Source organism: Drosophila obscura, unplaced genomic scaffold, assembly GCF_018151105.1.
Source record: "Drosophila obscura isolate BZ-5 IFL unplaced genomic scaffold, ASM1815110v1 contig_208, whole genome shotgun sequence".
Lineage (NCBI taxonomy): Eukaryota > Metazoa > Arthropoda > Insecta > Diptera > Drosophilidae > Drosophila > Drosophila obscura.
The window spans coordinates 1,818,591-1,846,304 of record NW_024542799.1 but is presented as its reverse complement, the minus strand read 5'-3'; the positions used below and the strand labels follow the sequence as shown (position 1 = coordinate 1,846,304).

The 27,714-nt window shown below is 46.3% G+C and overlaps 5 protein-coding genes and 1 long non-coding RNA gene across 11 annotated transcripts in view; 1 reads left to right on the top strand and 5 right to left on the bottom strand.

The window, feature by feature from the left end:
• The window catches only part of LOC121404495, a 58,944-nt gene extending 55,947 nt beyond the window's left edge, over positions 1 to 2,997 (bottom strand). The window contains exon 1 of the long non-coding RNA XR_005968041.1: positions 2,656 to 2,997. This is a non-coding gene — a long non-coding RNA (uncharacterized LOC121404495). The remainder of the gene's footprint in view (positions 1 to 2,655) is intronic.
• On the top strand, positions 364 to 10,662 carry LOC111064842 (FMRFamide receptor). The gene is made up of 2 exons (XM_022352652.2): positions 364 to 1,120; positions 8,405 to 10,662. The coding sequence occupies exon 2, from the start codon at positions 8,672 to 8,674 to the stop codon at positions 10,391 to 10,393; it is 1,722 nt and encodes a 573-aa protein (XP_022208344.2). The 5' UTR covers positions 364 to 1,120; positions 8,405 to 8,671; the 3' UTR covers positions 10,394 to 10,662.
• Positions 10,663 to 11,292: 630 nt separating this feature from the next.
• Positions 11,293 to 15,132, bottom strand: LOC121403780 (prominin-like protein). Of its 3 annotated transcripts, none has more exons than XM_041594094.1 (6): positions 14,807 to 15,132; positions 14,621 to 14,730; positions 13,598 to 14,546; positions 13,405 to 13,538; positions 13,036 to 13,346; positions 11,293 to 11,501 (listed from the first exon to the last, which is right to left on the bottom strand). In XM_041594094.1, the coding sequence occupies exons 1-5, from the start codon at positions 15,104 to 15,106 to the stop codon at positions 13,148 to 13,150; spliced, it is 1,692 nt and encodes a 563-aa protein (XP_041450028.1). In that variant the 5' UTR covers positions 15,107 to 15,132; the 3' UTR covers positions 11,293 to 11,501; positions 13,036 to 13,147. The 3 variants fall into 3 exon arrangements, with proteins under 3 accessions (XP_041450028.1, XP_041450026.1, XP_041450029.1); XM_041594092.1 differs by having other exon boundaries at positions 11,294 to 11,501; positions 13,040 to 13,346; XM_041594095.1 differs by lacking the exon at positions 14,807 to 15,132 and having other exon boundaries at positions 11,294 to 11,501; positions 13,040 to 13,346; positions 14,640 to 14,730.
• A 587-nt stretch (positions 15,133 to 15,719) lies between these two features.
• LOC111064840 (prominin-like protein) lies at positions 15,720 to 18,171 on the bottom strand. Of its 3 annotated transcripts, XM_041594102.1 has the most exons (5): positions 16,838 to 17,091; positions 16,308 to 16,771; positions 16,098 to 16,245; positions 15,885 to 16,014; positions 15,720 to 15,810 (listed from the first exon to the last, which is right to left on the bottom strand). In XM_041594102.1, exons 2-4 carry the CDS (start codon positions 16,696 to 16,698, stop codon positions 15,885 to 15,887), a joined length of 669 nt encoding a protein of 222 aa, XP_041450036.1. In that variant the 5' UTR covers positions 16,699 to 16,771; positions 16,838 to 17,091; the 3' UTR covers positions 15,720 to 15,810. The 3 variants fall into 3 exon arrangements, with proteins under 3 accessions (XP_041450036.1, XP_022208343.2, XP_022208342.2); XM_022352651.2 differs by lacking the exons at positions 15,720 to 15,810; positions 15,885 to 16,014; positions 16,098 to 16,245 and adding exons at positions 17,347 to 17,561; positions 17,637 to 18,171 and having other exon boundaries at positions 16,591 to 16,771; positions 16,838 to 17,291; XM_022352650.2 differs by lacking the exons at positions 15,720 to 15,810; positions 15,885 to 16,014; positions 16,098 to 16,245 and adding an exon at positions 17,347 to 18,170 and having other exon boundaries at positions 16,591 to 16,771; positions 16,838 to 17,291.
• Positions 18,172 to 18,492: 321 nt separating this feature from the next.
• On the bottom strand, positions 18,493 to 19,810 carry LOC111064843 (glycerol-3-phosphate phosphatase). The gene is made up of 2 exons (XM_022352653.2): positions 18,974 to 19,810; positions 18,493 to 18,904 (listed from the first exon to the last, which is right to left on the bottom strand). The coding sequence occupies exons 1-2, from the start codon at positions 19,744 to 19,746 to the stop codon at positions 18,712 to 18,714; spliced, it is 966 nt and encodes a 321-aa protein (XP_022208345.1). The 5' UTR covers positions 19,747 to 19,810; the 3' UTR covers positions 18,493 to 18,711.
• Positions 19,811 to 25,728: 5,918 nt separating this feature from the next.
• On the bottom strand, positions 25,729 to 27,697 carry LOC111064824. 2 transcript variants are annotated; one of them, XM_022352620.2, is made up of 2 exons: positions 27,600 to 27,697; positions 25,729 to 27,532 (listed from the first exon to the last, which is right to left on the bottom strand). In XM_022352620.2, the coding sequence occupies exon 2, from the start codon at positions 27,517 to 27,519 to the stop codon at positions 25,795 to 25,797; it is 1,725 nt and encodes a 574-aa protein (XP_022208312.2). In that variant the 5' UTR covers positions 27,520 to 27,532; positions 27,600 to 27,697; the 3' UTR covers positions 25,729 to 25,794. The 2 variants fall into 2 exon arrangements, with proteins under 2 accessions (XP_022208312.2, XP_022208313.2); XM_022352621.2 differs by having other exon boundaries at positions 25,729 to 27,543; positions 27,600 to 27,667.
• Between the last annotated feature and the right edge of the window lie 17 nt (positions 27,698 to 27,714).

Genomic DNA, 27,714 nt, shown 5'->3' with positions numbered 1-27,714 from the left:
GAATGCTTTCACTATTGCCCCACTAGACCCACCCCCGCCCCCGCCACAGCCGCTGCCGCTTGCCACTATCATTCCCCATTCCGCATGGCTGTGTTGCAGCAACATGCAGGTTGCAGTAATAGTGGCGCCAGACGCCAGCGTTTATGAATGAATAGTGCCAGGAATCAGCTGTGGGGGGCTGTGGGGCAATGCCAACGCTGGCAGCATTGGGGCGGGCGCATGCTCGTTAGCAACAATGTTGCCGCCTATCCTGCCGCCGCCACCGCCGCTGTCGAAGAGGCAACATTGTTGCCCAAGAGCTGCCGCAAATTCTGGCGGAATTTGGCTTTCGGCTGGCGGCACACAGTTGGCTTTCAGCATTCACAGTGTGCGCTCTGACGGGGTTCTAAAACGGTACGGAATCGGTAAACGGATTTGGATTCAAAAACGAAAACGTTCTGTTTAAAAATATCACCTGGCATAAAGAAAAGAGAGAGAAATACACCAGAGAAATATATATATTGAGGAGAGAGATATATGGTATCTGTAGAAAAGTGAGAGAATATATAGCACAGAGAAAGTGGCCCAATGAGAGTGAAAGTGCAGTGTTATCTCCCCTGAAACTCTCCCTGTAGATATGCTCATTCATCCCGATAATTTGTTGATTATATTCCCCCATTGCCATTGCCATTGGCCACGCAGATCGAAAGTTGTTTGAAAGTGTAGCCGGGGAGTGTATTGAAATTTATAAATAAATATATTAAGTATATTCCGCCCCGAGTGTAAGCGAGCGAGAGCACAACACAAATAAAAAGCTCCCCCCGAAAAGAATTCCCAGTGAAATGTGAAAACAAATTGTTAAATTAGCCCCCCCGCAACACCTCTGAAAATTCACAGCCAGAATCGAATCGTGATCATAGATCATTTCTGGCCGAGTGACGTATGTGACATATGTATGTTTGTGTCTCCAAATATAATTAACCCCATCGAACTGCACAGTCTCCTTGGCATTGAGTGTCGACACTTCCCCCTCCAATACGTTTATATGCAAATGAGTTGAGGATTTCGGGGAGTACGCGTTTCCCATTTTTTTGGGTGATATTCCACGCGTTCGCACGCACTGCAAATTAAATTCCCCAAGGTAAGCAAATAAATCTTAATAAGATTATTACAGTAAGCACACACACACACACACACACACACACAACACAAATCAACAACAACAGCAGAAAACATGTCATAAAAAAATGACTTTTCCCATAAGAAAGGAAAGTAAAATTGTCAAGTGTCTGTTTTTATTATCATCCGTGAGACAGGCCTTGGATTGCGACTGGGGTTGGGGTTGGGCTTCGGGATTGGGATTGGGATTGGGTCTGACATTTGTGGGGAAAAATCATCACGATTTTCATGTCGATAAGAATGTTGAATATTAAAAAGATTAATTTATTGCTGGTGGGATGCCTCCCTTAAGGCTTGTTGACAGCAACATTTCACAAAGACATTTTTATTGGACTTATTGATGGGAGAAAAGAAGTAGAACTTCGGCGTCTCATCCTTTGGATGTGTAACTGTGCTCTGACATTAATCGATGCATAAGTATAAGCAAAAGTACATATTTCCTTGAAAGTGTGTTAACTTCGACACTGGCTATTATTTTTAGCGAGGGTTATGTCTTACTTGTATCAAATGATTGGTAATTAAAATAATTTATGTGTTGGAAATTATCAGAAATATTCAACTATTTTCTCTCTATTAATGAACACATTGAGTTGAGGAAATAATTGATATAATTAATTAATTACCAACACGCAGAGGGGCTTTCGCTAGACCTACAATTATGTCAATCCAGCTGGAGAGAAGATTGGCATGGCTATTTCCTATTTATGGCCATGGCTCTCTCTGTGGTTTTCTGCTGCTTTTGGGAGTGGTAAGGATATCCTGTATGGTATGTCCGCCATGGAGTTAATCTTTCCAAAAACACCAAATGTATTGACCGCAAGATGTAGGCAACGAATGCCTAATGAATCCATTGTAATGTTAGAAGTCCATAGTGAGACAAGGCCACTCAGTTTGGTCGCTTGATTGGGAATGTTCATTGAATATATTTCTGTTCTTAGCCTGGGGTACAATTGTTCTTGTCTATGTGCATCGCAGAAAGAGAGTTCACTGACTCCAATGGATCAGCATTGAGCGGCTTGTTGAGAGGGAGAGGAGACCCATCGCCACAGTGTGAGGGCGTTTGGGTTCTGGCTGAGTTTGGGCAAATGCCTGATCAGCAGTTTTGGTAGCTGATTACAGATCGTTGCTGTTGCAAAGGAATGTGTAACAAAAACATTATTTTATGTCACTGCGCTTATGTACGCGCCTATATATGTATTTCTATATACAGTACGTGCATGGGCTCACTACAGCATCCATGCAATTAGCAGCAAGGTTCAAAAGCTCTTATCACTTGATCGTTTAATGACCTACCCTCCCCTACACAACAGAACCCATTAGAGGCGTGTGGCAGACATTTAAAGGATATAAAATGCACACAAAATGCGGGCCAGACGGAAAGTAATTATATATTCAAATCAAAAATTATGGAAAATAAACAAAATAATAATTACTCCCAGCACGAATTTTTTTGCAGAGCTTATTGAACTGAATTGGAAACTAATTTGTTGTACTCACTGTGTGAAATTGTATTTAAGGCAAATAATTAATTATTGCACATCCATATATGGGCTTTTAGCGCTTCAAACTGTTGGGAGAATCCTTGGAGTACTTGTAGTATTTAGTATAAATTTTCAACTTCCTTTGCTACTACTTTGTTGAAGATAATTTCGCAGACAATATTCCAGCGCTTAAGCATTAACTTGGCATGAATTTCAAAGGGATTTTCCATTATGGCAACAAAATTGAAATTCGCGAAAGTTTTCTGTCAAAGGCATTTTCATAGAGAATATCGATTTTGCTTCTTTGTACCGAGAATACGTTCCAGTTGTTGCCCTATAAGATGCCGTTCCAAGTGAAAGCAAAAGTATCTGAAAATAAATAAATGAAAAGTAAATAAATAGAGTTAAAGCAAACACTTTTGAAAATTGCATTTCTTTAGGTTTTAGTTTTCTTTCACAAATATGGTGAAGATTTCCTTTTTCTTTTTATCTCTTTCCCGCTCAAGCCCACATATGTAAGTAAGTTTTTCCATAAGCTGAGGCTATTTCTTACATTTTCGTTTTCCTTTGCCATAACTAATTTCTCAGAAGAATTTGCATAGAATTCGGCAAAATGTTTTGGCCCACGCTCAGGTGCTGCCTTTAAAAATGACTCACACACACATTCAGATATAAATGTGTTCTTGGCCACAAACTGCATATTAATTAGCTAAACTCTTGGTTCATTTGCATGCACGGTACTCTAGGAGGCGGGCGGCAGGGATACATGAGGTTGCAAACAGATATCAGGGACTGAGAATATCCAGGTACTTTGGGGGGGGGGGGCAGCCACATCTTTGTGGGCTTGGCCTTGTCTTGCAACCTACATGCGAGTATTCTGCCTTCTGTTTGCTACTTAATGTGGGAATGATTAAGTATACGCCGTGTGGCACGAGTACTTTGCTGGCAACAAACAATGCAGCGATTATTTACCCTAAACGCAGCATTCAGGGCTATTAAATGGAATAGAACATCCCATTAAGCTATAAATTAGGCTAGCTAGGCTGGCTTTTATGTACCAAAGTACCAAGAGCACAGCAGCACCTGGAGCCAGTGAACAATCAAATGCCGACAAACAAGGCCTACAATTAGGAGCCTAAATGGAGCCGGACTAGCGCTGGATGCGCTCATTGAAATCTAAATTGCAACAGAAATATGTAAATGACAGCCGGCCACAAAAGCGGCAACAAACAGGAACTCAAACTAATAGTCCCAGTCGGGACATCCCAGCCCAACCCAACCCAACCCATCCCATTCCCCCCATCATTGGTCCCTGGCAAAAGTCGCATTTCTTTTCATTTTCGTTATGTTCCGCCGCGCAAAAGCAAAAGCCTTGAAACTGTCAACTAAAAATAAATCGCAAAGAGCTTGCTTTTCTCTCTCTCAACCGCAGTCTCCATCTCTGTCTCTGGCCTGGCCGCATGCCTACAAGTATAATAATTATAATTTTGTGTGTGTTTTCATTTGGGTTCGGCCAACAAGATTCCACCACTTTTATACGGCTATGTTTTATCTGGCATTATATGCTCAACCGCATGTTCATCTCTCGTCTCTCTCTCTCTCTTTCTGTGTCTTGTCTGGCAACGTTTTCGCGTGTGTCTGAATCGAAAGTCTATATATCTAAATACATATAAGAATAAATTCCGTTGGCACATGGAATCACAATGGAATAAGTTAATATACTTAAGCTGCTTTAATGAAATAAATTTAAGAATAAATGCCAGGCAAGCAGTGATATTTACCATACAGAGGGGAAGCAATATGTATTATAATTTATAGATCCTCTAATTGATTATTGCCAGCTGCAGTACAAAATCAATAATCTACCCCCACACAAACATATCCCTTTTCAATCTGAAATACAATTCATGAGAGACAAGAAAAAAGGGAATATGGAAAAATGTAGAGCGGAAATACAGCACCAGGCGAATGCCAAAAATGAAAACCCATCCACAAATAACAGAGGGCGGGCAAAGACAACGACATCTAGACAAGTTGGCGCCTGGTTGGACCGACAAACCATCCAAAATGCAATTCGCTAGAAAGCATAAAAGCTAACAATCTAACAATTAAACAAACTAAATAAACAGAGCAGAACACAACACACAAAAACAAATTCCACGTGCAAATTGCTTTCTATATAATTAAGTTTAAAAACATTAATTGAAACTACGAGTATTTGTCGCACAACATGTGGCTCCATTCCACAAAAATCCAAATTAGCTGTAAATAACATTCGCATTTAAAATTGCACATTTAATGCTGCACATTCCCTTTAATTGTTTGAACAATCAAAATTCAAGTGCTGGCCTTGGGGAAAAAAAAGGGAACACGTTACAGGAAGGTTACAATTGACATTTCGACTAGAAGATTACCATGCCTGATAGCCGAGAACTATCTAAGCTGATTATTTCTGGCAAGCAGAAAATAAGGGAAGTAGGAGGGACAGAGGCAGTGCCAAGAAAAGATTTCACTTACTCTACATTTTCCTCATTATTCTAGCAATAATAATTATCTGAACAATGGGATTTCTGTAAGCTTCAAAAGTAGTTAAATCGGATATCCATAGACCTATAATCCCAGAAGAGACTCTCTCTAATAGGCAGATGCCCATTACAAAGTTTATTTCCCATTGAATATACCCCTTTGAATGCTTTGAATACCGTGTATGAAACCGTTTTAAACCTTAAATGCGGCGGATAAAAAATGTTTGGTTTAACCAGAGTTCACACAACTCAAGTCAGCTGTGGTGTGTGTGGTTTTTGTTGGGCTTAAAGGGTTACACTTTGGTTTTTTTTTTAGTTGCTGTTGAGTGTCGAGTGTACCCCGCTTTAGCCCATCTATACTTCAGTTGAGTTGTGACATTTGAGCCACGTAATCTGTGCTGTGTTAGTGGAAAGCCAGTCAGGCAGAGAGAGAGAGAGAGAGAGCGCACTGCGCATACCCAACTGGATATTGAGGATGTCAACCATTCAATGTTGGGTTAATGCTGGATAGACCGCAAGAAAGAATATTTCATAGTCGTCTGAGCCGAGCCCGAAACATTCGAAATATTCTTTGATGTTTTTTGGTTTGCTAGCATGGCAGTGAAAAAGTTCAACCAAAAGAAAGTGCAGCAGAAAAAACGCATGGCAATGCAACAAACAAAAGCAGACAAAAAAAACAGAACGGAAGGAAACGGAAGGCTCAATGCAAAGGCCGATACTTAAGATACCCTTACAGATATCTCTGTATCTTTCCGCTTGCTTCTCTATGCCAAAAACCTCCGTTTCAAAGTCGAAATACCCTCTGAAAGGGTCAAATCAAAATGGTGTCAGCAGAATGGTAAAACTGTTGGCTACATTCGAGAGAACTGAGGCCCAGGCCAGCCAGCCTGGCCCGGGAAAAAGCAATTTGGGGACTGGTCGTGTGGGCGATTTACCAATGTCAGGGCCATCAAAAAAATGAATGCTCGAGCCGGCTGTGCGGAGGCGGTAACTGGTGTGACACGAATGGGGACACGTGCAGGTCGTCAAGAGTGGCAAAAGGGTCACAAGCATTAAAACTAATTGCAGCTATAATTGTTGGGACAGTTGGTCCAAAAGGAGAATTTCAATGCCCGCCTCTAATTGAGATAATCGCATTAGGAGCCAGAGCCAGGGGCCAGTACCCGGGGACCCGGGACACAGGACCTGTGGACCACTTGGGGTGGTTCAACTTTCACTGGCACTGGCACTGGTGCACCTGCAGTCGAAAGTTGCGTGTTCTGCTGGACAATGACCGCAAATCGCTAACCACTTAACATGCAACCTGGCACCGTAGCACCGTGGCAGCATGAATGGGGCACAATGTAATTTACTGCCCGCTGCACAGATAACAAATGCAAATGTCGCCAATAACACGCATACGTCACGTGGGACCTGGGCCACGTGTTATCCTCTCACCCTCTCCAGCTCCTTCTGTGGTTAGAGGGGGGGGCGGGGGTTTCCTGAATAAATGCACAAAACCACAAATACAATTGCGGTGCTTTGTTTTGCTTAGCTTGGCCGTAAATTACATCAGGGTGAATCACAATGACAATCACAATCAGAATTAGAATCAGTTTCGGCATTCGGCATTCGGCATTCGAATCGGTTAATGAATTCATTATGCATTGACCGAATAAGGATAATAAATGTTCATGCTGACATGTGGAAAGGGAATGTAGGGCGGTGGAGGGATCTGCCTAGTTATATGTATATTACGGGATCGTTTGTCCATCAATGCCTGTTTCTTTCAGTGTACATTTAGCTATAGATACCGTATTATGCGTGAATGTATTGTGCTCCGATTTGTTTGCCCACTTGATAAGCCATAAGGGCCAGTCGGTCTCCCATCTCCCATCTCCCTGTCCCTGTCCCTGTCCCTCTCCCTGTTCGTGTCATCCTCCCACAGTCCGACAGTCAGTGGACTGTGGCCGTATCCGTATCTTTGTTTGTCAGTCAGTCGGAACGCATCGCTCTGTGTGTGTTGGCGGGGGTGGGCGGGAATGCTACGAGTGTCTGCTTTTTGTGTGTATTGGGCGGCCACTTAAGCTTGATTGATGTGTCAAAAATGTGACACTTAATGCACGCAGAGTGTGGGACATTTCTGACATTTACACGTGGCACAATAATGTCCAAATGGCCAGCAGTCGGGAATGGCATGGAATCGAATCCTTAACTGATTTAGTGCCCCATGCCACTAGCTGCCACTTGTTGTTGTCATGCCATGAACAACACACACATTGCGAGTGCAAGTGAATGAAATTATTAGGGTGTGACCGGTACAGGTACAGGCCCTGCATTAAAGGATTATTGTATACTCCTCCTGTGTAGCTGTGCAATTTATTTGTAATTAACAAAGCCACTTTCGATGGCATTTTACGCAGGCAACAGCAAAATGTGAACTAAACTCGCACTAACAGGTTTTCTGTCACAATTTGTGTTGCAGCTTGTGGTTGGGTTTGTTAAGGATATACCTACATATATGTACATTGTACCTATGTATGTACCATGGCTATGCACTGATTTACTTGTGTCTCTGTACTGAAAGTTGAACCGATTCATGCAGCAGGAAAAATGATTAGATTGACACGCAGATAATTGGTATTTGCGGGTAGAAAATTATAGATGTATGTTACGGAAATAGTACAGTGCGTTTCACTGCTCTACATAAGTATACATAACTTGCAATATTTCTATTTTATATATACATATATTTATGTATATATTTTACATGTTTTATCCACAATTAATTAATAAATTTATTTAATAATCAAATAAATCAAATTGTAATGTTTAAAGACGGCTTTAAAGTTCCCTTCAGAGTTGTCTCTGCTCTCCGCTGTCTTGTATTAACACGAGACCGAAAGTGGGGTCAGGTACGGATGTCATGTGGCGGCTGTTTCTCTGGCCGCTTCTCAGAAGGATCTGCAGCCTGCGGCGGATAAGCAATTACAAAGCCATTGTGTAACCAAATAACCCTCGGCTCATTAAAACATAATTAACTCAAATTACCCACAAGAATTTCCAGTTAAACACGGACAATAGCCAAGAGCAATTGACACCCGCCACCCTGCCAGCCATATGCTCACACATTTGGCGTGAAAACGGCATGCATGTCGAGACCTTTTCCTTAATGCCTGGAAATCGATAGTCCGTAAGCTACGGCGTACCTTTCTGGCCCTGAACTAAACGACCTTCCATTTTTCACTTCCTATTTTGCAGCTTAAAGTGTCAGCGACGCGTGGCGTGGCCCCGGAACCGGGCCAAGTGGCAGGCTAAAAGCTCCTAGCGAGTGACCCCCGCGACAGACAGGTGGAACAATAACAGCGACTTGTGGCCGCAGGATTGATGTTTGGGCAAAAGTTTTGGGCTAGCTGCTTCGATGTTACCCAAGCCCCAGACCAGGTCGCCACTCTAGTAACGAGGAACCGAGCAAGAGTGCCGCCACACAACAGCAGAGAGTAGCCGCCGGAGCGGACCATCCACGTAATGAGCGGTGCTGCCGCTCGGCTGCTGCTGCGCCTGGAGCTGCCCGCACCGGGTGTGATGCCCCCGCCACCAACCGACTACGACTGGGGTCCCATCAGCGAGGATGAGTTCCTGGCCAGTGCCACGGCCACGGCTACGGCCACAGCAACGGCCAGGAGCCACGAGGATGCGGTGCGCTATGAGCTGGCCGACATACTGGGCAGCACGGTGCCCACCACCCTGTACGAGCAGGTGGTGCAGCAGTGGCTGCCAGCGATGAGCGGCAACTACACGACGCATCCCAACCACACGGATCTGCAAACGGATCTGCTCTATCCGCACTACGACGATGCGGACTTTGACCTGGAGCCGAACTGGACGCGCACCTGCGAGGAGGTCTACAATCCGCTGCTGGAGAACAATCGCATCGAGTTCTGGGTGTGCGGCGTCCTAATCAATATCGTCGGCCTGCTCGGCATCCTTGGCAACGTCATCTCGATGATCATCCTGTCGCGGCCGCAGATGCGCTCCAGCATCAATTACCTGCTGACGGGCCTGGCCCGCTGCGACACCGTGCTGATCCTCACCTCGATTCTGCTGTTCGGCATTCCCTCGATCTATCCGTATACGGGGCACTTTTTCGGCTACTACAACAACGTGTATCCGTTCATCTCGCCGGTGGTCTTCCCCATCGCCATGATCGCCCAGACGTCGAGCATCTATATGACCTTTACGGTGACCCTGGAGCGCTATGTGGCCGTCTGCCATCCGCTGCGGGCGCGCGCCCTCTGCACCTACGGCCGGGCCAAGATCTACTTCATTGTGTGCATCGGTTTCGCATTGGCGTACAACATGCCACGCTTCTGGGAGGTGCTGACGGTCAGCTATCAGCTGCCAGAGTCCGATACTGTGCTGCACTGTGTGCGGCCATCGCGTCTGCGCAGGAATCAGGCGTACATCAACATCTACATACACTGGTGCTACCTGATCATCAACTACATCATACCCTTCCTCACCCTGGCCATACTCAACTGCCTGATCTACAGGCAGGTGAAGCGGGCGAATCGGGAGCGCCAGCGACTGTCGCGCTCCGAGAAGCGGGAGATCGGCCTGGCCACCATGCTGCTGTGTGTGGTGGTGGTGTTCTTCATGCTGAACTTCCTGCCCCTGGTGCTGAACATCTCCGAGGCGTTCTACAACCTGATCGACCACAAGCTGACGAAACTCTCCAATCTGCTGATCACGATCAACAGCAGCGTCAACTTTCTCATTTACATTATTTTTGGGGAGAAATTTAAGCGCATTTTTTTACTCATTTTTTTCAAGCGACGCCTGAGTCGCGACCAGCCGGATCTTATACACTACGAGAGCTCCATATCGAACAACGGCGATGGCACCATCAATCACCGTTCGTCCGGCCGCTTCTCACGACACGGCACGCAGCGGAGCACCACCACCACCTATCTGGTGGCAACCGGTCCCGTCGGCGGCGGCGCCAGTGGCGGCAGCAGCTCTCAGCTGAACAATGTCCGACTCACACAGGTGTCCGGTTCGCCCGGTCTGGTCAAGATTAAGCGCAATCGTGCACCGTCGCCGGGTCCGGTGGTCTACTTTCCGGCACGCGATATGCAGCGTTCCGTCTCGACGAACACCAATTCGGCGACCAACAATAATACGGCCATTGGCTATGACTGGACGTTGCAGGACAGCAAGAAGCTGGGACATGTCTCATCGGGCTTTTGAGTGATTCTCACCGGGTGTACTCCACTAGTTATGTATATAAAGAGATCAGGCTTTATCTAAACGAATATTATGTAATAGAATATAATATAATATAATATAAGACATGTTACTGTATCCGTATCCGTAGTGAAGGCATCAAACTATGCGCTCCAAGCGTTGCGTTACTTTGTGATAAGCGTTAAGTGTTTACTGCTCCTCCTACTTCCTCTCTTACTCTTACTTCTAGTTGAACTCCTCCAAATAGCAAGCCCCTGCCCTCACTGTGGCCATCTGCTGTGCAGAGAACACTCTGCTCAATCAATCGAATTTCTTTCAATTTTGCACTAAATTAGTCAGCAAAACTTTTGTCGGACAATATCATTTTGGAGCCAACACCCACCCCACTATACGCCCACTTTACCCCTCACTGACAAAACTTTTTCTGTTCCTTATTTATTATCAAGTTTTGGGTGATTTTAATTAAATATCCTTTGGAAAGTATTTCATTTCTCAACCAAACTTGATGGATGATTTTCCCTTTTTTCGCTTTTTTTTTTTTTGGCTATTTTGTTCCTTTTGCTGTTCTCGGATGATTTTGGGTTTTTTTATTTTTTTAAACTGGCGAGTGGCGGGCGTTTGGGGGGGGTGTTGGCGTGGCCAATCTGTCAACTTGTCGGAAAGTTTTCAAAACGCTGCTCAAAAGTTCAAAGTCAGCTCTAAGAGTTCCAGAGGTTCCGCCCTGTAAGTCGCACCATTAAGTAGCTCAATTTAACAGCAACAACTGCATTACCAATAAACCATAACAATAACAACAGCAGCAACAAAAAGAAAAAGACATTTTCAGGTGTTCAGACAAAAGGAAATAAATCAAATGAAAATAAAAATAAATAAAAAAAAACAAATTAAAATATGAAATCTTTCCTATTGTATAAAAAAAAAATGTATTTAAGAGTTTTCTGTAAATATTTAGAAATAGCGTGTCCTATGCCAAGCATAAATGATCATGATACCAAAGAAACTTTACCGGTTTGCTATTGAAAATAAGTCCAGGAATGGGGATTCGAAGTCAGCCAAGCCCACAGCCCACCACCATCAAAGTCCCATCAGAGTTCCCTCACTCACCAGAGATCTGCAAATGAATACAACAAAATTACATATATTAAAACGTGTTTTAAGCGTGTCCAAAAATATGCAATAAAAGCAAAAGAATAAATAAATACTCATAATTATTATAAATTGGAAACCCCACGCCGAAACCCAAAGGGCATTTGGAATCCCCATTTACAAATACATAAATCTATTTACTTAGAATTAGTTTAGCTCTGATATTGTATAGTTGTATCGAATACGTAATCGTCATAAATAATTTCAACAATTGAGCAAAATAAATGATGATGAGAAAAATCCGAAATTGTTTCATTTGCCTGAGTGCCTCGTTCCTCGTAATGGGCAAATCGCAGACTCTATTTTCATAGATTTTCAAATTTCAAAACATTCCTAATAGTTGGGATTTGGGGTGCCCAAGCGGAGCCTTTTTGGAAATGATAACGAGCACTTTGGACGCGGTGGCGGCGGCGACCACTTGCCATTCAATTAAGGCCAACTTCGGGGCGGTGCCGTTGCCTGTCGGATAATAATTGTCAAGGCAGTGTCAAGCCGTAAAGAAACATTCCCGAAAACAGGACGGGAATGGCTGAGGACTTGGCACCTTTGCTTACGCAGGCTGAGCACGTTGTCAGGATGTCGACTTAAGTCAGAACGAGCCAGGTAATAATGTACACGTCACACAAAGGAATTTAAATAATAACCATAACAATAAGACACACACACACACACACCCCGCCGATAGGGGAAGCAACTTTGCCAAGTGAATTACGGTAGGCACGTGAGCCCAGCCAGGCCTGTGCCTAATCCCATAGGAGGTAATCACGGATTTGCGATAACCACAAATAATTAGGGTACAAGTAGAAGCCGATTAATACAGGAGCCCAGCCCATGAAAGCTGCATATTTATGATTGCTTTAAGTAGAAATGTGCTGGCAGGAGCATTGCCCCAGAGAGTGTCCATCCTTTGACAACTCTGCGGCGATGAGCAGTTGCGATAGTTGCTAGAAACAATATCTACAATGAGTCTGCTACAGCTACAGTGTTCTCTGCCACCCAGTACAATGGATGATAATAAATCAGCCCCTGATAATGTCAACAGCAGAGCCAGCGTGGCCAGAACAAGAGTATTTTCTGCTGCAGACTTTATCAGCTTGATGCGTTTTTAATGCTGCCAGGATTAGCGTTCGGAATTCAAGTAAGTATTGAGTCCAGTCCATGCCTCTCCTCTCCTCTCGCCCTGGAAACCTTTAACAAATGACACGAATTTTTATTTCGGTTTTTTGTGACATGATTCGATGACAAAGTGTTGACCCTGCCATGGTGTTTGGTAATTAATTATTTGCCTTTGTGCCATCGAAGCTGTTTGGCGTCAAAAATGTAATTAACGTTGGGTGGCATAGCTGTGCAGTTAAGGCTTCACTGCCACTCCCACTGCTGCTGCTGCGGCAAGAAATACTTTCCAAGAAACGCTTAAAGTTTATCCTTTGCAAGTACTTTAAGTGCTTTTGCGTAGCTTATCAGCTGGCTGTCATTATTCTATGTCACAAAATACTCACTCACATATGCACTTAACAGGCTTTGATCGGGCCGTAACGTAACACTCGGCCAGGCCAGGCCTGGCCAGGGCAACACACTCGAAATTCCGTTTGAACATGTCTCTACCATTTGCTAGTCCAACTTATTCTTTCCGTCTGTACTGGACTCAGAATCCCTGATAGTTTTGGGATGATTCGCCGTTGCTCCAATCGCCTGTTCCACATCGTAAATTGCCGTTCCTGCAGCGCCATTCGTCGGGAGATTGCAGCAACAATATTGTGCCGGCTCACCAGCTGCTAGCCTCTCTGATCGACCAATGCAAAACGGACAGCTGTGATTGAGTAGGGGGTAAGTCTTTGTATTTGTTGAAATTTATGCGCATAACGAACCTTGTCGATGTCACCTTAATAGGCACGAATGGCATCAACTGAATCTGCTTGTACAGACACTGCAGACGATGGGCAATACAGAGGACGATCATCAGAAGGAACGCAGACAGCACAATGCCCGTCCAATAGCCGATCTGCACATACGCATAAATACGTATACAAATGTACACATATAATAATAATAAATACTCACAATGGGATCAACCATTTCACTGCAAATCTTATCCAGGCTGCGCTCATAGATGTAGCTCAGTGGCTGGCAGCTTCCGATTTCGGTTTTTGCCTCATAGACAATCATTTTGATGTAGTCATTGATTTGTTCGTTAACCACTGCCGTTAGATTTTTGCCAATATTCGATAGGTAGCTCTGGCCCATGTCCCGTATAAAAATCTCAGTGTTTAAAATATTTTTCAATAAGATACGCAGGGTGTCACCAAAGTTGTATTGTTCGTATAAAATGGCCGAATCAACATCTGCAATTACATCCACCAATAGCTCGATGTTATCGTTCAGAACGGGTGCGTATGCTCTATAGAATGTGTATAGATTGATAAATTCGTTCGCGAACGCAGCCTTGGCCGATTGATAGCTTTTCCAGGGCAATGATTGGGCCAATTTCTTTAGACCACTAGCAACCTTATTAAAATCGATGGGCACATACTCGAAGCATAGGTGATCGTACCACAGTTCGTGATGGATAAGTCCGATCTCCTGTTTCGACACCGACAAGTACAACTCTTTGTCCTCTTCGGTGACCAGCGAGAAGTTCGATAGATCCAGATCCTCGAAGAGTTTGAGTTCAGTTTCCATGGGGCTCATCACGCTTATTCGTGCCAGATCGTCTATGTCATAGATTCGATTCACTTGCAAATAATTAAATATCATGCTCGCGCCCTCACACTCATTGATGACCTTCGATATTCGGAGCGCTTCCCCGGCGGAGCCACCACTCCTCGCCTCAGCCGTAAAATTGCGCTCATCATCGCTGCCAGATTTAAGCCCTTCGAGCAGCGCACGGCGCGCCGCTTTCTGTGCAAAAAGTGGTGAGCAGGCGCCTTTAAATGCCACACCGCCGATCACAAAGTAGAAGAGGCCCATCATAAACATAACGGATAGAACGCAGAATATCAGCAACATGGCTCTGCAAGTAGCAAGGGGAGGCAGGATCTCGGTAAAGGATAAACGAAGTTACGAAACACCGAGCGAGTGACTCACAATAACAGGAGGTACGAACCAATCTTTTGGCTAAAAAAACCATCCTCCATGCCAGTGACACGTTTGCCAAAGGAGCCAAAGATCAAAGCGAAAATCAGTATAGCGAGTATCTAGGACAAGGGGGAGGGAAGGCTCAGTTACGTGAGGGGTTTGGGTTGCACAGTACAGGCACGGCACAGTTCCTACCACAATCACCGACACTGAGATGTACAGCACGACATAGTAACGTGTCTCATTGAACTTGTCGTAGAGATCGTCGAATGCCCTCGTTGAACGCAGTGTGGCCAAATGGATGTCACTGATGACCACATCGATGATTTCATTGATGCGCACCGCCTGCTGGGCAAACAGCTTCTTGCCCTTGCGTATATCCCGGATCATGGGTTCGGCAACGCGCTCCATTTCCTCCGTGATCAATACAGTTATATTATGCAGCCGTTCTAGCGACTCTGCGGGTCTATGCACATCGTCGAGTAGTTCCTTCATGCTGTCCAGTATGCTAGTAATAATTGGCATCTAAATTGAATCGAATGCAAATTAAATTTAAATTTTTATAGCAGGCACACAGACACACACACACCTTTTCCGGATGCAAGCATCTGGATGTGTCGATAAATTCAATTTCGGAGTGACCCAGAAATTTGATGCACTCCATACTGCCACAAAGCACCGTTGCCGCAAAGTTAACGTCGCGCTTCACTCCCCGCAGAGCTGTAAAATGTGCAAAGCTAATCGAAGGGTCTACTCTGGCGCAGTAATCCAAGCCATACCATCCCTTAGTCGCTGGGCATTGACTCTGATCTCCAGTTCGTAGTTAACGGCCACATCGAGATATGCTATTGTATACTCCAAATTGGAAAATATCCGATTCAATTCCACAAGGGAATTGGCGTCCGAGGCATCGTTCAAGTCGGCGGCCATATGCCTGGGTGCATCTGTTGTACATATAAATGGAGATTGAGTGGTGTGTAAATCGAATAACTAAGTGCAATGCGATTATACTCATGATTATGGAGATGAGATGCGTCTCCAGTTCCTCCCAATTTTTGACAAACAAATGATTGACATGTGCCTCGACATCATACAGGAAATTGCAAGTATCCACGCTGCCCTTTTCCATTGTTGTCTTGGTCTTTTCCAGGCCACGTTCCAGCAAGCCATTCGAGTAGAAAGCGAGGGCCATGCACAAGCTGAGTGAAGCATAGAGAAACAAGAGGAAGAGTATCCAGATATGCCGTATTTCTGGGGGACGTTGTGGCATTACCTACCCGATCAATATAATGAGAAGAGCCAGAAATGCGCCCCAGATATAGCGTCTCCGGCGATTTTCAACCGTAATGCAGGGCGTACATCCTTCCTTGCAGCGACAGCAGCATAGACAGCAGTACAGGACACTGATCATCCATCATCCAGCGAGCAAAATGAACTAATTACACATTAATGGTCTTGCCAGGAGAACGCAACGTGATCTACTCACCCTAGAAAGGGTATCAGGACAATGAGGCCAACGAGGAAGAGCACCCACAGCCACAACATCCAGTATTCGGATAGCCAAGACGCCCAATCGTTCCTATCCACCTTCGGTCCCATTCTCATCTGATCCGTGCCCACAAACTGCAGGTAGCCTGGCAACAGATCCAATGTAAAATATTCACCACAAAATCAATAGTTTTGGATGCTCTCTCACCTCTGGGTATGTTCGGATCCACTGGAAAGATTTGTTCGTAAAAGGTGCGAGAAAATTTTAAAAGGCCATCCAACGCTCTGGTGGCATTGTCTCTCTTCGTATAGTTAACCATCGGCTTGAACTGGGAGTACTTAACGGGCGGAAAGTGCACCTTCCCCAACTGTTCGTGTGTGGTGCCATCGCCGTCATAGCCACGGCGCCACAATGGTTGATGGGCGTTGGCTTCCCTTTTGAGGCGCATTTTCCGGGCGGCACATAGCTGCAACCACAGCACAAATAGCAGTAAAGACGCCAGAGCGAGGCTGAGACTGCCGCCGCTGCCGCTGCCGCCGGTGCCGACTACTCTTCGGTGATTTCGCTTTCTATATTTGGACATTTTACCATTCAGCATTCCGTTCTGGTTCAATGGTTGTTTCTGTTAAACGACGGAGCACATGCTCCACTCCTTGGGGGCAGACGTTAAGCTAAAAGGCATCCAAAGAAATATCCATACAGGAGGGGACTGGCTACAGGACACACGCAACGCTCACCTATGTTGCAGGAGACGGAGACAGTGGCATCCATTCCTGGACTTGAATGCAGACACTTAATTTGTATATTTTGTGTGTTTATTTTGGGATAATAATGGCAAGATATTTGTGTACGTAGGTGTCAGCATGTGTCAAAAATAACAGTTAAATCAGTCATCAGTATTGATCAAATACAATACAGATACAAACAAATAGCAAGCAAAAGAGAAGCCTCTGGGGTACATGCGTTGGACTTGTCCTGAATTTATTCGAACAGCTGTGGAATTTCTGCACTTAGCAAAGAAACTCCTGCAAGTGGCCCAGCGAGGGCAAATAGGTGTCGGGCAGCATTTCAATTTTGTTTTGCTCTTCACCGTTGCGTATCTGGCGCACATCTTTCAGGCTGCTGACGCCGGTGCCCACCAAAAGCGATTGGAAGCCGCAATTGCTGGCAAACAGTATATCCGTATAGAGACTGCATAGGATTGAAGTTAGATAGGAATAAAATATAGCTGGGATCTGGCACTCACGTATCGCCCACCATCAGCGTGGACTCTGGCTTGAGGATGCCGCACTGCAGCAGCTGATCGATCATCCAGGGATTCGGTTTGCCCAAAATGAGTGGCTTGCGGCCAGAGATGGCCTTCACGGCAGCCACCATGGCACCGGCACCCACAATAATACGGTCTTTGGCCACGGGATAGGCGGTATCCAGACAGGTGCCCAGAAAGAGAACATTTGGATCCTGCAGGTAGGAGCTGGCGCGTATTAGCTTGGGCACATTGAAGCCCTCATCCTTGCCGATTATCACGGCACCCACCTCCGGATCCAGCTCCATATCCCTGGCAAACTGATCCATGGGCTTCACCAGCTTCTCCTTGCCCAAACAAAAGCTGCAGATATTCTCCTTGGCCAGCTCACCGACAATGGCAGACTCCCCGACCACATAGGCCTTCTTCTTGAACCCCTTCGAGCTTAGGAACTTGGCCACAGACAGTGCGGAGCTCAGCATTTGCTCCTCCTCTGTATCGAAGCCAAACTTCGTTGCCTTCGCCGCCAGATCCTTGGTAAGAAAACCCGAATGATTGGTCGCCACAAAGGTCTTTCGGCCCGAGGACTTTAGCATATTAAATGTCTCCACCGACCCATCGACGGGTCGGTTCAAGTGCCACAGCACACCGTCCGCATCGAAGATTACCGATTCAATGGTGGACAGCCACTGGCGCACCTGCTCTTTGGGTATTTTGGTCAGATCGGTGCAGCTCCGCTTGAACATGGCTCCGAATTCAAACAATAATTATAATACTTGTATTTTGTGTGCCTAAAGGGAAACACTTGACATTGCACTGCGTAAGTACTAGATGGTGATTTATACACAAAAATAGCTGGGTAAAAGCAGCCTAAAAAAAAACCAAACAAATACCTCGAAATTGTGCGAATAATTTCCTAATTTGCGATAATCTGCTGCCAGATCTAAACAGCGCTTAACGGATACAAAAAGCAGAGCCAGCGATTGAAATTAAAAGCGAATTCCCACCCAGATATACTCCCAATATAGCCAACAAAGCGCAAGCGCAGCACCAAGAAATAATATAAGTCAGCGGCGTGCAGTACCCCACTCAGCATCCTCGAAAGAGGTGCTAACTATGTGATTTGGAAGCCTCTTCAGTGTCACATAAATTTAATTATTAAACAATGATAGGTACATAAATTAATGTAGGGGAACCAAAAGTACTACAGCCAGAGCATCCAGACAGTCGCTCCCTTTGTGTGTTTAGTGATTCGCTTTCATTAAAGAGTATGAAGTAAATGAAGTACTGAAATGTAGTGTAGGGGGAAAATGTAATAAAGAAAACATGAATCTATCGCTCTATGCAGTGTCCGCACTGTGGGCCCTATCGATTGCGAGAGGGTAGGTAGGGCAACAAGTCGGACAGCCTTGGCAGATACAAATCTGGTATCTGCTGGTAGGCCATTGCCTGCTTGGAGGCCTGGGCATTGCGCACATCCTTCAGACTGCTGACGCCAGTGCCCACCAGTAGAGTGCGAAAGCCGCAGTTATAGCCAAACTGCATATCCGTGTACATGCTGTGGAAATGCATGAAAATGAAGTGGAAGTGGAAGTGGAAATCTGGGCAGGAGGCGGATGAAACTTACGTATCGCCCACCATTAGAGTGCGTTCTGGCTGTATGACACCCTGACGCATCAGATGGGAGCAGACATAGGGACTGGGCTTGCCGCAGGTGAAGGGCGAACGTTTGGCCACCGCCTGAATGGCAGCCACCATGACGCCCGCACCGGGCACATGTCGATCGGCAGCCACGGGAAAGGCACGATCACGATTGGTGGCCACAAAGAGGGTCTTGCTATCCCTAAGATAAATGCTGGCCTTGGTCAGCTTCACCACATTCAGATCCTTGTCCATGCCAACGGCGACAGCGCCCACATTCGCATCGAAATACATTTTCTGTACCTGCTCCACCATCGAGTTCTCCTGCATGGAGGCCAGGTCCAGCGGCAGACTCTCGATGCCCACCAGCCTCAGCTCATCCTTGATGCCCTGCCCACCCACAATGTAGACTTTACGCTGGAATTTGCGCTCCCTCATGAAGCGTGCGAGTGCCTGTGCGGACGAGAGGATCTCGTTCTCGGCCACCATGAAGCCCAGCTGATTGGCCTTCCTGCTCAGGGCCAGACACGAGGCCGCCGAGTTATTTGTGCAGATGAAGGCGTTCTTGCCCATGCCCCTTAGCGCGTTGAACGTATCGGCAGCTCCCTTGAGTGCTTGCTCGTGGCGCCACAGCACTCCGTCCGCTGCGTAGACGATCGTGTCGAAGGTGTTTAGCAATTGGCGGACATTGAATTTGTTGGGCGTCAGCACCTCACCGCCGCCCATCCGCAGTACTCTGCGTGTTAGTGCAAAGTTCATTGTCGATCCTTATGTGTGCTGGCATAAACGAATCCTAATCGATGTGAGCTCAATCTTTTGTAGCTCTAAGTTCAGGGCATGCTTGTAGCTTGGGAATCTGCCGCCGAGAGTCCTTTTGGCTCTTTCAAGCAGACAAAGCCAAAGTTGGATTGAAAGTTTTTACCAGGACGGACCCCTGACTTTTAAACTGTCGCCGATGGCTCCCCAGGACTGCCGACGTTTCCGATGCATTTTATGCACAAAAACTTTTGCGCATTTTGCTACTTTTGGCCAAGACCGGGAGGACCTGGCTGCGGTTCCGTGGTTCAGTTCGCGGACAACTTTTAATTGCGCGCAACGAGAAAAGGCCAAATTTAGCGAGCTGCAACCCCCTCTCCACCTCCTGTAGCCATTCCCGTGGGAGCTGCTTAGCTAGTTCTATCAGGCGCGAGGTGGGGGGACGGGGTATTTGGTATTTGTCAGCAGACAACGCCCGATGCGCCAATTAAAATGGCATTCGGGCTTTATTGTTGACAGGCCACTGTCGCCTTCGCGGACCAAATCCGACACTTGGCCTGCGGTAGAGCCACCAGTCGAGCCATAGCTGGGAGTAGGGTCTGGTCTGTAGCCGCCACCTTGACATAAATTCATTAAATCTCATTCACCCGCCAGCTATTTGGCTTTGAAATCTGCCGCAATTTAACGGATTTCTGTTGAATGGCCCACGGTCAAAATCTTCTTCCCCCCCCCGAAAGTCACTGCTCTAAAAAAGACAAAAAAATCAACGCAAATTGGCCAACAAGCAGGAGGGAGCGGAGCGAAGCTCCAGAGACCGTGCTGGGATAAGCTGCTGCTGCTGCCTCCAGGCCAAAGGCAAAAAGCCAAAGAGGAAGTTCTGTCTTTTGCCAGACCAGCAACACGCGATTTCCGCCCTCTGATATGGTAATTTGTGTGAGAGGAAAATATAAACTTGGACTCTCCATAAATCGAATATAAATGAAATTCATAGATTGGTGAAACGATCCTGGCTTCCAGTCTTCAATTATTAGCTGGCATTAAATTTCAAATCAAAGTCTGCACAAAAGGGTAACAAGTCCTTTATAATTACTACTCACAGCGCCCCTTTGAAATGCCTGTCCCCTGTGAAAAATGTCTAGGCATTTCCTGCCTCTCCTTCTACCTATGTATGTGTGGCACGTGTTTGGGTAGGGGGGCAGCCTAACTCAATTTCCCCAAGTGGAAAACGCTTTACAATTTTTTTTCCATTTTCCCAGGCTCTCAATTTATTCGAGTGGGGCACACATTGATGGATGGCATGGCATGGGATGGGATGGCGCAAAGCAAATCCACATGGACTGCATTCTCAAGCCTGAAACAAAAGAACTGTGGAAGGGAAGCAACAACAAACAAGCAAATGCCACTCGACGACTAGGCATCGAGAGCAATACAAGTAGCCAAATGGAAATGGAATTTTAAGCACAAAGTTTGGCCAAACTTTTTTCTAATCCCCAAACCAGCAGAAACACACACAAAATACCAAAAAAAAAAAAAAAAAAAAAAAAAAAACGGAAAACGAACCGAAAAACCGAAACCGAAACTGAAACTTTTTTATTAAGTTTACGAGACGAAAGTTAATTTCTTGACCTCCCTCTGTGGCCTGGGGTGCTGTTGTTTTGCCCCTAATTAATACCTCGAGACGGTCAGGTCAGGTCTTCGCAGAAAGAAGGCTCAAATCCACTTGATTTATATGCTAATCAGTGGCTGCCACAATCCACTCTGCTGTGCGAACGGGGGAACTAGTGACAGCAGCCCGGAGGGGCATCTCGGGGCATCGACAGTTGCTTAAATCATGTTGCTGGGTTTTTCTCTCCTCTCTCTCTCTCTTTAGGACATTATCTGGTGGCATGGTGGCAACTTTAAATTATCCGATATCTGCAAATAAATCATCCCCCCGATAGCATCATCTGCTGCTTCGGTCACAAGGCGCAATTATTTGTGGAAAATGTATTGCCCATTCCCCTGTGCTATTCTCTGGGTTTTTGTGTGGAGCAAGCCTCGACCATTAGCCACCCTGGTTGGAAGATTAGATTGGCTTTTTTCCTGCAGATTTCTCTTTCTTTCTACCCCCTACACACTCTGTTCCCAGTGGCATAATCTCTCCGAGTGCTGACTGATGGGCAGCAAGCATTATGCGGCAAGGCGGCAAGAGGGCACAAAAAGTAGGGTCTAGAAAGGCAGCTTTAGAGTTGCATATCACAGGCTTAGCCCCAATGCTTAGCACAGTTGAAACGTTTTGTTGTTGCATGAATCACAAGCATGCCCCCCACCCCACCACACCCCAAAGTATAAGCAAGCATTCCAGGCAGATTTCCATAAATACAGGCTACGGGCATGACACAACGATTACTAGTTTAACCTGCAACGAAACACGAGCAGGACTCTTCGATTTTGAGTGGTTATGCAAGCCAAAAGGATACTTGCAAGAGGCCTCTGATTGTTCTTCAGCCACAGATACACAGGCCATTAGGGGCCATAAGTGGAACAGGATTCCGGGTTTTAAGAGTCACTTAAGGAGGACTATGCAATATGAACATGGTTAAGCTTGGAATATCTTTAAAATATTCCAAAATTTAAGCTGCAGAGACAACAATCAGTACAGTGGCACCTTGGTCGACCGCATCATATGTACATAAATGGCAGATAGCATGCACAAGCTTATCGTGAGGAGGATTCCCTTACCGGCCAAGGCCCTAGCATTGGCCCATGGCCCCGCTTCCGGCTCACGCTGCGTATGACCAATGCCACATAACAGCAGCAGCAGGGGCAGCAGCAACAGCAGGCAGCGCAGGAGCCTTGGGGGGCAATAAAGGCCTTTTGCTGTTGTTGTTGTTGTTCGGCGGTTGGGGTTTCAATGTGCGTACATTAAACCAAATTATAGCACATTATAATTTGTGTCTGAAAATGTCCCCCAAAAACTCATTTGGTAGATGCAAGATTTGAACAGATATAAAGATACATACAATATGTATGTATATGTATATGTTATGTATAAATGTATGTTTGCTTTTATGCAGTGCAGACAGCAAAAGTCCCAAGGCTGGTTGGTTGGGGCACCGGCCAGCCACATGGCAGTTGAATAAATAAACGTTTTGCATATCCACTGAAGGCGTTGCGATTGTTGGAAATTGTTTGTGCCACTCTCTCTCTCTCTTCCTATCTCTCTCTCTCTCTCTCTCTCTCTCTCTGTGTAGTAAGCCATGTTTAATGTACTAAAAAAATACTGAAAGCATTGCAGGGTTTTCATTTCGCTTGGAAATTTAGTTAAATATAGAAGCAATCCATTTTCTGATACAATTCCAGACGGAGTATCCTCCCTGACATATCGTGTCCTGTAACCCGTTTACAGCTGATGGACGGACAGGCAACAGACAGCTTGAAAGCTTGAGGCCTTGAAGCATTGCAGCCGCCTAATTGTGTGTCAGGAATGCTCAGCTAAAGTTAAATATTTAATACAATTCTTTCGCCAGAACATGCAAAAAACACACACACACACATACATACGTGACACGTATTACGTGTGTATTTGTGATATATTTCAAGAATAATTTAAGCAGCGCCAGCCGCAACACGCAAATTCAATCATTGATTGTAATTTATAACGTAAGCGACAACGTAACCAAAACCAAAACCAAACCAAACTCAAGCCATTATTTCCGCTTTGTGCCATCAATGCCCGCCGGCTGTGCCCCGGCTATTTTACCCTTCAATTGTTTGCTGTGGCACCCACTTTTTGTTGCACATTTGCATTTGTATGCCACTGTCCGGCGGTGTCCGGCGTCAGCCGCCGCAAACTGCTGCCCGTTTCATAAATCATCTTCCACACACCAATACACAGGACAACACACAAGCCAATCCATACGCCCATACGCCCACACGCACACACGCGCCTTGATTTACAGGCACACAAAATGCTTCAGTATCAGTGCCCTTTAGTCCTACAGGCAGGCGATGAGAATATCAATTTTATATTTAATATGCAACACCAAATGGGTAACACGTTGGCAATTACGAGTATAAATTAAAAGCAAAAGCACTCGACGACCCAAGAAGGCGTTCTATAAACCTTCGCATATTCCATAGCCATGAGATAATGTACCAAAAGAGAAGGAACGTGTGAGTCGCTTCTGTGGACGCGACTCTACTTTTATACCGGTACTCAGTCATTATATAAATTTGTGAGCTTGTGATTTATGTAGAATTTTAAAATATTTTGCTACATCTGTTATCTACATATGTATATTCTACATCTTCTCCGCTAGAAGGCGCTCGTGCATTGCACAGGGCAGAGTGTGTGCGAGCGGGAAAGAGAATGAGTGGCGTGGTCTCTTGCTGGAGGAGGTGGGGGCTACTCTGGCTATAATAATGATCCGATCTGAGTTACTTTCCTTTATTATCCAATACCAGGTATCATCCTCGTCGATCAGCGTATTGCACCCTGGCCATTGAGTGTAACATTCGCAGAAATCAGCGTGATAAATGCTTCGACCCATGGCAACACAGCAGCGGAGACATAAGACAGAAGACAGGATAAAGGAGCTGGCAAACACGGGTACGCCCACTCTCCCCAGTTTAATCAGCAGGCAGCCGCGCACTTTCTGACCCAATTCCGACATTTTGTATGACTTAACCAGGGGACCAAATGCCAGCAAGGACCAACGCCCACCAAAGATGACAATTTAATAAAGCAAATGGTGCTGGTGGAGGTGGAGGGGGAACAAAAGTTTCTTTGCTATTTGGATTATAGTAAGCCATGTAGGCCATACCGCCATACCATGCCAGCGGCGGCAACTTCTGCGGCACAGCCCCCATCGTTAATCAATTAAGTTGGCGTTTTTATATGATTGCTTTCAGGGCTATGGCTATGGCTATGTATACATATACTACTCGCATTATATATGTATGTGTACTTAAGTAGTTATGTATCGATTCAATTCCGCACAAACGATGCCCCGCCACGCGCAAATATAATTAATGATCAAGTGTCAACCAAACAAAAAACTTAAGTCATCTCGAATGCATTGTGTGGGGAGCGGGCGCGGCATATTGTTAACCATTTAGCACGCGTGGCCCTCTGAGTAAATACAACGAGTATCTGTGGCCACTTCACCCAAAAGCCACACAGATAGAGATGTCCTCCTGGGCAGCAGTGGACCCAGCAATTTATTTGCTGCCATTTGTTAGATTTTTGTTTGTCCTGTGCGAAAAGTTCTGTAGGAGTTGCTTCAACGGCGACGCCCCTGCATCTGCAATGCATTATAAATATTTACGAGTTGCCAATCTCAAGCAAAATCCGCACCCCAAGCAGTGGACACTATCCAGGGCGCCTCGCAGTGGCTCATGTGAAAGCCAAATGGCCAGTGTCCACCCACAGCACACATTGTTTGTCAGGTCTTTTGCCCGATCATTTTTCTTTCGTTGCCAAGGCGAGGCGGGAAAGCTGGAGGCATATTAATGATGTCTTTACGGACCCAACAAATGGCAAGCGCACGCACTTGGCCACACAATTTACGAGCGCCCAGCACTCATCTATCTGCTAATTAAAAACTAGAAAAGAAAACACTTTAAACTCGAATTTATGTGCATGCAGCTGAGCCTGGGGCTGAGGCTGAGTGCCCAATGGAGCTGCCTGCTTCAGTTGGGAATGCTTCCGAAAATATCCAAATTGAAATATTCCTTAAGGCTGGCACTGAGGAGAGCCTCAAGCCGCGCCAGCTAGCCTAAAACCTACTCTGGAACCCACTTAAGTCAGTTATTTGTTGGCCAATCTGTCAATTGCTGAGGCACCTTCTATTTTAGGGGCAGGCTACGTGAGAAATGTGCTGGAACCCCCATCCCCACACAGATCGATATATGTATACTTTGGGGGAGTATTGCAAAGTGTACAGGACAGACTTTAAATGGCACTAAACTCCTCCAAAAGACAGGGCGGCACTGGGCACTGCTTCTAGTTATGCCATAAATTATGGCAGGGCTTTATTGCGCACTACTGGGAACACTGTTACGCTCTCTCTACTCCTCCAATAGATTGTGCAGCAGTGGCTCCATCATGTCCTCAAAGACGCCAACGTCCTGCTGGGAAGGCATTTGGGCGTTGCGCTGTACAAAGGTTTCCTGTTGGCCCTGGTGCTGATAGGATCGATAATTTTCCTCAACCATTTCATAATCGTTGGCATACATTGGCTGTGCATCTTCTTCCTCTTGTGGCTGCTTTGGCACGCGTCCAAAGGACTCGCACAGCGGTGTAATCTTGAAGATCATCTGCTTGAACTGGGCACACAGAACGGGCGGCAGATTCTCCATTGTGCTGGCCACAATGTCATTGATAATGGTGCGAATGTCGGAGCTGTTTTCCCCGCTCAATGCGCCGCACAGATACAGGATCGTGTGGAGGGTGCGAATCAAGTCCCGTGTGGCATCCGCTTTGACCACGAGCCCCAGCTGAGTCTCGACCGCCTTCAGATCTAAGTCGGCCTGCAGGCGGCACTGCTGAAAGCGTTCGCGTGCCGACAGCGTCTTGGCCTTCTGATCCTCCACGTCCTTGTACTCGTCCAGATACTGATGCAGGACACGCAACGGCTCCAGCATATCATCGTTGACGCGATGCAAAGTGATCATGTGGGCCGCGAAACGACGCTGCTGCTGCTCGCGCTCCGCCTTCGGATCGCGGCGACTCGACGACTGAGTCGAGAGACTCTCAAAGTCTTTGTTCAGGGCGGTAAAGTCGCGGACAGTCTTGTCCTTTATGCTCAGGAGATTCTTGACCGTCACCACGGACTCCAGCAGCGTTTGGCTGTAGCCGGCACTCGAGAAGGTGGCCGCCTTTTCCTCCGGCTTGTAGACAACTTCCTCGGGCTCAGGTTCGTCGGTGACGGCCATCATAATGGACAGCGGCAGACTCTCGCAGCCCATTTCCCCCTGCAGTTGGGTGTCGATCAAGTGCAGCCAACTCTTCTCGGCCCCAATGTTCAGCCGCACCAGATATGTGTTGTCCTTGGGCTCGTGGCTGACAACGACACCGTGCCCGAATCCGTTCGGCAGAAAGGCGGTCACCCTGGCGTCCATCGGCAGCGGCATCGGTATGCGACTGGGCAGGAGCGGCAAGTTGGTCTCGTGCTGCTTTATATCGAATGTGCCCTGCTGCATCTGCCGCACAAGGTCACGTACTTTCTGCCAGTCGCCCCCATCCGAGGCAATGAAGGCCCGCGAGAAGCGGCGCGGCTTGCCAATCGGATTGCGCACCATCTGCCAGCAGCGGCGTGGCATGGTCCGGGTCGTAATCATGCAACCAAGGTCCTTCATGAACCTGTCCAGATCGTAGCACACACTGGCCGCAATGGGCTCGTCGATAAACGACAGGGCAAACTCGCTCCACATCCAGCGCTGCGCTCTCAATCCATTCATGAAGTGCGTGAAGCGTTGCTCCAACGCCCCCACTTGGGTGCGAATGGTGCGAATGTTCTCCTCCTCCACCAGGTCGACGGTTGGCAGGCATTCACCCCCCAACTGCGAGGCGGCTGGCTTCACGCTGGCTGCGCCACGCTTGCTGAATGTGGGCCGCTTCACAAAGAGCTCGTCATTGTGGTTGCCCGTCCGCAACTTTGCCAACTGCTGCAACTTGGACATTCTCGTGGTGGTGAGCAAACCGATCTCCGTTAGCTGTGGCGGCGTCAACTCACTGGGTGTTACGGGGCTTTCCTGTGTCCTTTGCGTATTGGTTTGTGAATTATTTTGCATTTCCAAATGACAGCTTCGAAAAACCTTTAATTAGTTAGTGGGCCCGCAAAGGTGCCATGTCTCAGGTCAGCTCAGCTTACCAGAATTTAATGCAGCTTTTACTTGAGTTGAATTCTAATTTCCGATACAATTGAATAAATTTTCCATGTGACGCGACGCTTAAAGGAAACAGGGTTGCAGTGAGAGAGGGCTGCC

What these genes read in the sequence shown, in the direction of transcription:
- LOC111064824 (XM_022352620.2), bottom strand. Translation starts at nt 27,519, where the DNA reads ATGCAAAATAATTCACAAACCAATACGCAAAGGACACAGGAAAGCCCC.
- LOC111064840 (XM_022352650.2), bottom strand. Translation starts at nt 18,092, where the DNA reads ATGTTCAAGCGGAGCTGCACCGATCTGACCAAAATACCCAAAGAGCAG. An exon ending in ACGCTGATGGTGGGCGATAC is followed by an intron (nt 17,292 to 17,346) that starts GTGAGTGCCAGA and finishes AATCCTATGCAG; the next exon opens with TCTCTATACGGATATACTGT.
- LOC111064843 (XM_022352653.2), bottom strand. Translation starts at nt 19,746, where the DNA reads ATGAACTTTGCACTAACACGCAGAGTACTGCGGATGGGCGGCGGTGAG. An exon ending in ACTCTAATGGTGGGCGATAC is followed by an intron (nt 18,905 to 18,973) that starts GTAAGTTTCATC and finishes GCATTTCCACAG; the next exon opens with CATGTACACGGATATGCAGT.
- LOC121403780 (XM_041594094.1), bottom strand. Translation starts at nt 15,106, where the DNA reads ATGAAGGAACTACTCGACGATGTGCATAGACCCGCAGAGTCGCTAGAA. An exon ending in GGTTCGTACCTCCTGTTATT is followed by an intron (nt 14,547 to 14,620) that starts GTGAGTCACTCG and finishes TGCTACTTGCAG; the next exon opens with AGCCATGTTGCTGATATTCT. An exon ending in GTGAAATGGTTGATCCCATT is followed by an intron (nt 13,539 to 13,597) that starts GTGAGTATTTAT and finishes GCGTATGTGCAG; the next exon opens with ATCGGCTATTGGACGGGCAT.
- LOC111064842 (XM_022352652.2), top strand. Translation starts at nt 8,672, where the DNA reads ATGAGCGGTGCTGCCGCTCGGCTGCTGCTGCGCCTGGAGCTGCCCGCA.